General features: G+C 39.3%; 2 protein-coding genes across 2 annotated transcripts in view; one reads left to right on the forward strand and one right to left on the reverse strand.

Annotated features, from left to right (window-relative positions):
* The first annotated feature begins 2,674 nt into the window (after positions 1 to 2,674).
* Positions 2,675 to 12,030, forward strand: part of LOC139729339 (exportin-T-like) — a 115,627-nt gene continuing 106,271 nt past the window's right edge. Inside the window, exon 1 of the mRNA XM_071640266.1 lies at positions 2,675 to 2,829. The gene's annotated coding sequence lies outside the window, so the exon portion shown is untranslated. The remainder of the gene's footprint in view (positions 2,830 to 12,030) is intronic.
* On the reverse strand, positions 7,081 to 9,874 carry LOC139729361 (zinc finger MYM-type protein 6-like). Its single transcript, XM_071640288.1, has 2 exons — positions 9,277 to 9,874; positions 7,081 to 8,461 (listed from the first exon to the last, which is right to left on the reverse strand). The coding sequence occupies exon 2, from the start codon at positions 8,443 to 8,445 to the stop codon at positions 7,081 to 7,083; it is 1,365 nt and encodes a 454-aa protein (XP_071496389.1). The 5' UTR covers positions 8,446 to 8,461; positions 9,277 to 9,874.

The following is a 12,030-nucleotide window of genomic DNA, read 5'->3' on the forward strand; positions in this document are numbered from 1 at the left end:
AAAAGCACTGTAGTATTATGTTTCTCAATCAGGAACAAGAGGTGGTGCTATTCATAGTTATATCCAGAGAATAGAAGGCTGTGTTATATCTGCACAGTTTTTATTTTTGGGTGATTTTTCTCGGCGACACATTGTTCCTTTATATGCGACAATTGCTCCGGTATCATTTTCTCCGAAGACTAAGGGCTAAGCTAGATTAGGATTGTGATTGGGTTTTAGGTTTAGTCTGATGTGAGGATTAGGGATAGGGTTATGTTTGAGGGTATAATTTATGTTTGACTGAGCGTAAAGATATTTCATGCGGGGAGCAAACGCATTGTTGCAGAAGCAAAATATAATGTCAAGGAACAGATTTTGACCGTGGAGGAGGAGGCGGAGGAGCCACCAAGGTGGGATGGGACGGGGGATACCACCCCCTCCCCCCTCCCCCAACTCCCCTAGAAGGGAGATTTTTTTAAATACACTTTATTCAACAGTATTGTGCTCACTTTGGGTATAATATTTGGAAAACTTCTTACAACAACAACAACAACAACAACAAAGAAAAATGTGACAATGCTTTGGTTTTGGAATGATTTTTTTTCTTAAGTTTGTCTCCCGCTGTACAAACGAAATTTGTAAAATCGCAACTGCCGATCTATACAATCTTAACAAACATGTCAGAATAAAAAGAACCAGTGGGATTTGAACCTGTCATGCAATTCCACCAGGCAATCCCTGCTGGTTGCCGGCAATAACGGGACGAACTTCGAACTTATACCCAGGCTTTGAGATTCGTACATTCAGTCGGAAGGCATATTAGGCATATTAGGCATATAAAAGGGACTATACAGTACTGGTTGAGGTGAGGATTCAGGTTTATATATATATATATATATATATATATATATATATATATATATATATATATATATATATATATAATGAGAAACCTCATGAAATATGAAAGAGCATGTAATTTCAAGAAGGATTCAACGTTGTAATTATGAAAATTGGCCTTGAAATGGCTGAGATATCCAAAAAAGCGATCGTAATAAAATTGACAGGCCACGACTGTTATTAGGATCTCTTTGTTTTTCCTTGTTTTTAGGTATCTCAGTCATTTCAAAACCGATTTTCATCATGAAAACTTTTGATCCCCCTTAGAATTGTATGCTCTTTAACATTTTCTTAGTTTCTAAATATCTCGCAAAACGTTACAAGCTGAATCCTCACCTCAACCAGTACTGTACAATCCCTTTAAATGAACGAAAGAGAGGAGTGAAGATGTGGTATGATTCTTCTTTCACTGGTCCCTTAAAAATTGAGCAAGGGGAGCCATGTGGGAGGTGGATTATACCCGCTAGCTCTCACAATAGTAGCTTTTATACATTTTTAGAATAACACTTCAAATTGAGACGGTAATCTGATGCACACTTTGGGTGGAATATTATAATCTTCAATAAAAAGTAAGAGAATGCATTCATTATTTGTCAATGCACATACACTTTGGATGGAATACAATTTTCAATTAAAAAAGAGTCAAAATTTCAAAAAGAAAAAAAAAGATGCCAACAAAAAACTAACTTCTTTAATCATTGTATGACTTTCTTATTTGCTTTTCAAACTATTGTAATATCTAATATTTAAACTGGGGGCGGTGGCAGGAGGGTATCCTCCTCCCACAAGAGGATTTTTTTTAAAAACTGAAATTCATATAATGATCTCGTAGTGTACACTTTCAGTGGAATATTTGAAAAAAAAAATGTTCAATTGAAAAAAGAAAGTCGGTCACGGCGGATCTAGTTTTTGATAAGAGGGGGTTGACCCAGTGACGATGGGTTATGACAAGCAAAAAAGAAAACAAAACAAAAAAGCAAAAGATCTTCACAATTTTTGCAGCCACTTCCTCGTCCAAATCGGCTGACAAGCAGAAGAAGAAGAAGAAGAAGAAGAAGAAGAAGAAGAAGAAGAAGAAGAAGCAGAAAGATCTTATGATTTTTTTTTTTCGTTGTACTGAGCCTGAGTGCTACGAACATACTGTGTGAGTCTGCACACAATAGTGATATCGTTTTTCTATGTACATCACATTTTCACTTGGCATCCCAAGGGGGACTCGGAAGAAACCTCTTTCACCCCCGGCCGCCCCGCCCCGCCCCCCCCCCTCCCATCTGCCACTGTCAGTAATTTGATTGCTTATTAAGATTGCAAAAAGAAACCAAAAGCAATCTACAACTTTAATTGTACCGTGACTGGAAAAAGAAAATCTATTTAGTACAAGCAGAACCTGCTCGTCAGACCCTGCGGGGGACCACTATGGACAGGTTTATCAGCAGTAATGTTCATGGCCCGCATTTGACCGACCAGTATGTCTAATTCCTCGAAAAACTTCTCACTTATAATAATGGCATTTGCTGGGTCAGAAAAATTGACCCAGTAAATATCATTATTATAAATGAGAAGTTTTTCGCGGAATTAGACATACTTGTCGGTCAAGGCCCGCCGATGTCGTTGTGATCATTAACATTCTATCACATGTGTTTAAATTGGCAATGCTGTATTTGTCCCTGTTCCGAAGCTAGTTTGCGTTTACGATCGGCACGTTCTTTTCAACACACACCTGCCTGACATACACACACGCATCGCACATGTGTACTCGAGACTCTGACATACTAGTATGCGGCGGAGACGATAGCGGATTGAGTACACGTTGCATCAGACCAGAAAACTACCGAGAACATCACTTGTTCAGGCTTAGATCTAACTGTATTCATTACCAATATTTGGAGCGACTAAAGACAGACGAAGTAGTGATCTCAGAAAAGCTGATCATAAAGCCTCTTAGTATTTGTAAGTACAATAAATCCGATTTTTAAGCTTTATTTGATGGTAATGTCTAGTAACTGGCATTAGCATCATACATGCCCTTTTGGCCTTGATTGCACTGCACTGGCCACTGCAATGTCAATGAATGCGCTGCTAGCTAGTTGAGAATCTAGACTAGTCTATGCTCTAACGTTAGAGAGGTCATGTTGCTGATGATGTATGATCTTGATAGTGACGTTGTTTTGTAGCCGGGTCAAGTCCAAGTTGAAGTTGAGTCTGGAATCTAGTTTCTTATTATATTTCTTGTGGTAAGCAGTAAGTTTTAACTATGTTTTGTTGATAAGAAGTGGAAGCGACATCATGCGTCATCATCACTCAGCTCAGTAGGCTACATGTAGTGGCAATGTGTGGGCAGGATCCAACATGAAATGTCCAACTCTCCCACTTTTGCCATCGCATTATTGGGGGATCTCCCACCGAAAGGGGATCTACAAAAGTCTCCCGTTGTCCCGCTTGAGTTTAAATTTCTCCTGTATTTATGCTTTGAATAGAACGAAACAAAGAAATTAAAAAATGAATAGCTCTTTAGCAGGCATTACCAGTAGGGGTGCTGGTCCGAGAATGAGGATCGTGTTTGTATATGAGGGTCGTCTTCGTATACGGTGACGACGTCGCAAGCTGCCGACTTCTCGGCGAACGGCGTCCCGATAAATGAGGACGCGTCCTTAAAAAACCGATATAAGCTTAGAAAACTATGATTGTCCCCAAAAGTAAGGACGCAAAAGCGCGACTGTTGATTGCTTCTTGCTTTGACCCTCGTAAATAAGGACGATGTGCAATAAACAGAGATCACTGCTTTCCCCGTTTTCTGTGTGCCCATGCATATGTTTTGTTGTAAGTTGAAGCTGACATACATGTAATACATGTATGATATGGGGCTATCTCTATAATACACTGTACAAACGTAATATAGGTACCTTGTACCGCTGCATGCTGCGCATTGCGACATCAACAAGTCGAGCAAATTTTGCATTTCTAGGACCAATATGGATCGAGTGTTATTAGGGAAATGCTCTTCAACCTAAATGTGAGTATCGATGTCCTACTATCATTGTGATGTTTATACAGCTACAGGCATAACATTGTACCTACAATTGTAGATCTATGTAAAATTTAGAAGATCTCTAGATCTAGATGAGCTTGGATTCGTGGACATTTCAGGATATACTGTAAATTGTGAATAATTCTTGCAAGCGGCCTATTGTAGCATATTGACTTGTATGTGAAAGGCAGATGAGTTTCACGTCAGTTTACGTCTATCATTTAATTACATGTACTACAATTTTTAATTGAAAACGACACACATTTAGTATTTTCCATTCAATGTTATAGCGCTGACGAAACCTGCATGTATTAGAAGTCTTGTGTGGGTATGCATGTGTAAATGTGGGTGTTTAAGAGTAGTCTGTATACCCAAATGCCAGGAAATTGTTATCATACATCAAGAACAAACAACAAACAAAACAAGCGCCAAGAAATCAGGTACCGGTACCAATTAATCACAAACACACACACACACACAAATCTTCACATTTTATTGCCAATTCTATAGACAAAAAAATCAGCTTTTAAACAAAAATAGGCACAGGTATCACAGTACACGATACATGCATGTATCCTTTCTGTGCTGACGATAATGCTATAGACTAGAATTATAATACAAAAAAAAGACTAAAAGCCTAATTACATTGTACGCCTAGAATAATGAAACATTCAGCAGTAAGATAACGTACTGGAAAGCAAAAAAAAAAAAAGAAAAAAAAGAGAGAGAAACAAATAGATAAGTGACAATTTAAGCATAACAGACATAAGGCCAAGTAAAAAAAGAAACCAGTTTCTCGTCCTCGCGCGCATCGATTTTGGCCGCCGCATCGAATTTTTTACTATTTACTATTTTCAAAATGGCGCTGAAAATACCAAGAAATTCATATTTCTCGTCCCAGCCCGCTCCCCGCCCGCATCGATTTTCAGTTGCCGCATCGACTCTTTTGATATTTACTATTTTTTCGGCCGCCGAAAAAAAAAAGAAAAGATCGACAATTCACCTACCAATCGTGACGTCTCATTTCTAATTTTTACGCCTTGCGTCCTCTACTTAGCTGTAGACTGTAGTACAGCTGTAGCTTCTGTGTGTAGTGCGTATGTAATAACGCATGCATTTCACACTGCGAGCTCGGCCGATCGGCAAGAAGGAATGACCCACAAAGCAGTCGAACTGCACTGTAGTCGGATGGGCGGCGCGGCGGGCCGGCCTACAGGGCTGTGATGTACAGCGCACTCGGTACGTCGTGAACGCGATAGCGGCAACATTTTTGCGAACAATCGCTGATATTCCACGCATATTTCGCGCATTGTTCGTAGTTTTCCCCGTTTCTGATATTTTAAGCGGATGAATTGTACTGTACAAATGCTTGTGAAGATTGTACGGTATCGAGTTTGTATACATTTTCATGTCATTGTGACTATGTGCATGTGTGTGCAGTGTCGGAAGGTACGGTGCCAGTAGGGAGGTCCACACCTCCCTGGTGCCAGTGCAGTGGCCGTGCCCAGCGTTGCCAGGTCCCAACGGAACAAAATCACCAAAAGGCCTGTGAAAAATCACCAAAAACCACAAAAAATCACCAAATCTGAGAAAATGTTTTTTCTCGAAGTTTTTTTTTTTAATTGATTTTTTTTTAAGTTTTTTTTTTTATTTTTTAATCTTTTGGCATATAGGATCAATGAACTTCCAAGGGAGTTCAAGCTGTGGGAGCTGCTGCTGCTGCTGTAGGTGTGTATAGATAAAAAAATTAGCGTACGCGCAGGTTTTTGCGCATGTCCTTTTCAGCATCCGAGATTTTGCGAGATATTCAGAGATGGAAAGCATGGTCGACGAGATTCACTTGTTGACGACATGAAGATCTATTAGCCGTGACCAGTGCCGTATATACGGCACTGGCCGTGACTAATTGACATGGTTTGTGAATATTTAGCCAATACGGTCTGGACTTGTATATCTTTTGTGTCTAAACTGAGACTAATCGCGACACAACGATCTCGCGGACTAGATCATGCATTTGGGTGCAAACGCCATCTCAAGTGGGCTAGCTTAGTCTGCATTCAAGGCAGCGGAGGCATTATTCAAAGACTCAGTATACCCACACTAATGCGCGTGTTCATGCGTGTATGGGTGGAAATGAGCTGCTGGCTTGACAGAGGTCTGCGCTCTAACAGTGCTTTTTTTTCTATATCGTTCATAAAAACATACATTGTGTACATTCATTGATCTTGCTCTAGCGATCCACGTCCCACAAGCTTTGCTTTTTAGTGGATCACTATTTTCATATCGAATCTATTTTCCGCACGCCCACGAAGTATCCTCCTCGTATATATATATATAAATATATGTTGTTATATAATTTATCTCGGATACTACATGAATCTTTTGCAAATCCTTAATGTTTGAAAAATATCATTTCATGACATGTATACTTTGTACTATGTTTTGATTTTCGTTGATCGGAAATAAACTATGATTGAATTGAATTGAATTGAATTGAAAAAATACAACCACTTACCTTCATGTTGTAGGGAACGTAACGTACTGATGCGCATCTGTTTACTGCATACACTTGGAAGCTAGTCATAGATGCTTGCATTGAATCTTTTAAGCATTGCTGCAGTGACCTCAAACTTATTACAGCAGCCAAAAGTGGTCTTGGTTAAGACTATGGCTTCTAGAGTTTTAGTCGAAAGCTGGTTGCGATACTTGTTTTTTGCCCATGTCACTATGGAGAAGATGCGTTCGACTGAAGCATTGGAGATGGGACAAGACAGCGCTCCGAGGGCATAAAGTCCTATTGTCCTGTATGGCTTGTGTCGGTCGGAGTTTTCATGATTCAAAATGCCCTTCCAAAAGGACTGGCTGTCATCTGGTATGCTGCCTTTGAAGATCTTCTCTTCCTTCCACAGATGCAAGCGGATCATTCTGTACTGTTCCTCAACCACATCAAGGTCCTCACACAGATGAAGAAGAGGAAGGTCTGAAAAGGCACAACATGACATTTGCGACAGTACATTCTTGGGATGAAGTAATGACAATTTTTGGAATGTCTTCTTGCTCTCAGGTAGCCTCTTTTCTATCTCAGATATGAGACATGCAAGAAAGTCAGCACATCGGGTTCTCACATTGTCTACGATCTGTAGATGGGCAGGCTCCCTCTGCAACCTGACTGCTTAAGCTGTAAATTTGTGACCATAGTCTATGAGATTCAGAGGACGTCTTGCACCAGTACCGTGATCATACACCCGTTCCTTCAATGACTTGTGCTGCATGTCTAACGCATCTGAGAGCCCTTCCGGTGATGCATTTTCAGCCTGGAATTTCTGATTCAGGCGGTCTAGGTTCTCCACAACTGGTGCAAGGAATGTAAAGTACAAGAAATTTGACTTGTCGTCAAACATGTGGAACAGCATCCTCGCTCGGTAACGGACATCTTGCGTGCCTTCGTTCATTGCCATTTGGAAATAGTTTTTCAGAGGATCCCAGTGTTCCCAAATCCTCCGGATGAGCTCCCCCCTGACTAGCCAACGAGTTGTAGACATTTTTTTGAAGGGCATCTTCTTGCTTGCAAGTTCTCCTTCCTCTAGCTCTTCAGCGCAGAATGTGTCATAGAGTGATTTATATGCTTCTCGGCGCAAGAAGCTGTGGCTGAAGAAACTTGGAACTTCACAGAGCATGAATCCCACATTTGAAGGGAGTCCCTCAAATGCCTTCTGTACGCACAATGCGATGGAATGGCATACACATTTCATGAGTGTGCATTTTGGTGCAACCTCTTTTACTCGGCTCCAAACACTGTTGTGTTCTCCGGTCATGTTTGAAGCTCCATCTGTTGCAAGACCTACACAACGGGAGAGGTTCAGATTGTACTCATCTAGAACGGTTTGTAATGCCTTGAAGAGCTGTTCGCCGGTGGCTTCGCAGATCTCTTGAAACCCCAAGAGTACGGTCAGTATTTCCATTTTCTCCTCACTAAAGTATCTTGCAAGGATGGCAAGAACTCTTGTTGATGACACATCTGTACTCTCGTCGATTATCAGAGAAAATGCTTTCTCTGACATATCTTCCTTTACTTGCTCCTTTATGGTAGGAGCAATAACTTGTGTCACAAGTTTTGTACATTTGGTGCGATGTATCGAAATGGACTCTAGAGTGCTACCAGCTGCATACTTTTTGATCGTCTCAGACAAATGATCAATCGAGCTCAGAGGACTATGACAGCATGTCGTAACAGCCAAATGAAGCTCGGCGGCCTTAACAGCATCAGCAGGCTGGATCTTTTTACTGCATGTAGCGAATTTGGTCATTGAACTCCCTGCAATAGCTCTTCTCGCCGCAACGTGGCTTGGGGTATCTTGATGTTTTTTTAAGGAGGCATGATGAGGCTTTAGCTGCTTTCTGCAGTATTTACAGAATGGTAATTTCACATCGTTGTCCATCACAGAAGTAAGCCAGTTAAACTCAGTTTCCCATGAGGTCAAATACTTTCTTGATGCCTCATACTTGGTCTTAGATTTCTTTGCTGGTGGTGTGGCCATACTGAATATGCCTAGTCTGAAAATAGTGCAGAGATAGACAAGGGCAAGGGGCTATTGTAGTAGTAGAAGTATAGCATAGTAATTGCACATATTGGTATTACTTTTCAAAACAAAGATATAAATTAAATATCACAATATTAGATATCACTGTTGACAAGGGTTGATAAATCGCAATTCACTTTTGCTTTACATCTCATTTTTTTTAAATCAGTACACAGAGTAGTTCTAAGGTTTTGTAATTTAATCAGTTGTAATTCTTCATGTTTATGATTAATTTTAATCTGTCCTTGTTCGTTATGTATTACAATTTCAAAAAAGCAACTTACCACCACTGCTGTTTAAGTGCCATCACTTTGAAACTCGAAAGTTATGTGGTCTAGATCCTACTAGAAACATATTCTCATGCAACTCGAGGGAATTGAGGTAGTAGCCTTCTTATCATTCATGTTGTCTCTCTTCTTTTTTTTTCCTGAAGAATTCAAGATTTATGACTGATCAACAGTATTTAGGAGATATTGGATAAAAACCGTTCCTACACTGACAGCATGAATGTCCTCATAGTGGATGAGTGTTGTCAATCAAACACTTCTGCCTAGTAGCAGGCAGCTACCTAGTACTAGTAGATATCTAGTCATCCTTTCCATTTGCATTTGCGTGAATGCACATTGCAGCACCACCGAACACGCACAACCAGCACACAGAATCACAGTCCTACACAGTATACAAGTAGTTGTCATTTGTCAAATATCGATTACAGATCTAACCATGATTTACTCGATGCTATTAGAGTCAGCTTATCATTTACTCGAGTATTTAAGATTTGCAACTCACCAGTATAAGACAGATCTTTCGAGATATCTGGGGAAAGTGGGTAAGGGTTTCAACTACAAGATAACCACAAACTGATATAATTATATCGAACACTCATTATCAGTAGTGAGCTCGCTGGTTTCCAACCAGTACTGCTTCCAACACTGTCCCAACCTCCCTGCTATGACGTAGCCAGCACAGCTGGTGGCCGCGGTTTGTAGCTTTATCAGCAGTAGACAGCTGAGTATGATCTGACAGCAGCGTGGCGACCATTGCATCGGCGCGTGTGCGTGCAGTACACACAGTCACACACATGCATTGCGTACAATGTGCGATGTGTGTTTTGTGTGTGTATAAGATCTGACAGTATACCAAGACAATAACGCACATGTTATGTATCTATGGGAAAGTGTTACGCCATGCTTTCTGGAAAATAGACTAGTTTTCATGGTGATTTTGTTTATTTCTTTCGAAATCACCCGAAAATCCCCAAAAGATAACCAAAAATCACCAAAAGATCACCAGAAATCACCAAATATGGATTTGGTTACCAGGATAAAATTTTGTCACCAAGGGTTTCAAAAAATCACCAAATTTCACTATTTTTGGTTACCAAGATCACCATCTGGCAACACTGGCCGTGCCGCACCGTATGGGAATCGGCAAAGTGTGCGTGTTTTGTAGCTGTCCAGGGTCCCCATCCCCTGGGGCCTGTCTTATAAAAACTTGTGATAGAAATCAATCACAAGTTTTTTGTGTGCTGCAAGGCAAGTTGCGATTGATTTGGGGACTTGTGATTGATTTGAAGGCTTTATAAGACGGGGCCCTGTGGTCTGTCACGGCGATACATTCTATTTTGAAGAGAAAATTAATGCGCTTTTCCAGCAAATGTAGAATTATTAAATGGGTGTATCTACAAAATAAATAACTTTTCCACGGATTCTGGTTTGTCTCGTATTTCTGCGGGATACTTTTCTTCACGATGTAAATTCACGGACACAGCCGTGAGTGGTATCATCTGTAGTGTGTACTGTTATACAATAATTCATCATCCAAATAATGAGTGATTATCAAATGTCTTTTTAGAACATGAAGAAACATCTTTAAACATTTAATGCTAGAATGCCATATCAGTATCATTTTGACATCCATCTGCAATTGTACAAGCCAGTTTCCAGTTGAATGTGCTACAATTGTACTGTGAAGAACTGCAGATATACATACCAGCTGTGTGGACACAAAAAGTCACAAACACCAATAAATAAAGCAGTGTTTTGAATATCATGGAATTTATTTCAGTCGTACATTTGTTGAAAGACATGTTTTATACCTGTTTCAATTAGTAGCACAATACATCAGAATTGCAAGTACACTGGTATCAGAAAAGCCATTACAACACTAAATACCAGTATTAAGATGGTCATTTTCCCTTGACATCTGTAGTGGAAAGAAAAAGCAAATGTATTTCTGCATGCATGAAGTTTCATTTCAAGTATGGCACATATATCCATTTGTTTGAAAATGCGCAGAGTGCAGGCAAGACGTACACTTGGGACCTGGTCTCATAACACAGCTACCAGAGTGATATTTCATTTCATAAATTGAATATAGACAATTGTAAAGCCCTCTCTCGTTACCTTTCTCAGAATACCTATATTTGTGACGTTACACGATATTTTTGAAAAAGGTAAAACAAATTATAATAAAAAGGGATTTCGAGTAATGTCACAACAACGTATAGAAAGTTTTAAAATGAGTCTTGATCATACCGACTGGTCTGCTGTTTATAATATGAATGACGCTGATATAGCGTTTGATATATTCAATGAAATTGTTTTGCGTTTATATGATGCTCATTTCCCAGTTTCATCGATCAAATTGAATTATAAAAAAATCCCAAGAAGTCCTTGGATCACCAAATCAATTTTGAGATCTATAAATCGTAAAAACAATTTATTTTATAGATATAAGTCTAGTGGTACAGAAGAAGCAAAACGTAAATACTCAGCTTACCGAAATACTTTGACTTCTGTGCTACGTAAAGCAAAAAAAGATTATTTTTCTGCACAATTTCAAATCCATAAAAATGATATCAAGTCTACTTGGAAAGTTATAAATGATGTATTAAAAAAGAATGATGGAAAGAAACTGGGAATTGATAAAATAATACAAAATGGAACGATAATTGATGACTCCCGTGGTATTGCTGAAGCATTCAACACGTATTTTGTAAATATTGGGTCAAATTTGGCCAGAAATATTCCTTTAACGGAAAAAACATTTCATTCATTTCTTGTGAATCCCAATCCTAGTTCTATATTTTTCACGCCCGTAGATGCATTGGATGTCATTGATATTGTAAATAATTTTAAAGCTAAACAAAGCTCAGGCTATGATGGTATTTCAATGTTTCTTCTTAAACAAATCATTTATGAAGTAGCCGCACCTTTGACCCATGTATTCAATTTGTCTTTAATGACTGGTGTTTTTCCTAGTAAAATGAAAGTTGCCAAGATTATTCCTGTTTTTAAGAAAGGCAGACAGGACGACCTGGGCAATTATAGACCTATATCTCTTTTATCATCATTCTCCAAAGTACTTGAAAAAGTTGTCTACTCCCGAACTATCAAGTTTTTAAATGACCATGATATCTTAGTAGACACTCAATTTGGTTTTCGCAAAAAACATTCGACTACTCACGCTGTTTTGTTGTTAATAGATAAAGTTGTTCAAGCTATCGAAGCTAAATCTCACACTGTTGGAGTTTTTCTGGAC

The sequence above is a fragment of the Diadema antillarum genome, unplaced genomic scaffold, assembly GCF_040938485.1.
Source record: "Diadema antillarum isolate AM-2024a unplaced genomic scaffold, OU_Dant_1.0 seq00000234_RagTag, whole genome shotgun sequence".
NCBI classification, from domain to species: Eukaryota; Metazoa; Echinodermata; class Echinoidea; order Diadematoida; family Diadematidae; genus Diadema; species Diadema antillarum.

Bases quoted from the DNA above. Each gene is read 5' to 3' on its own strand.
- LOC139729361 (XM_071640288.1), bottom strand. From the start codon at position 8,445: ATGGCCACACCACCAGCAAAGAAATCTAAGACCAAGTATGAGGCATCA.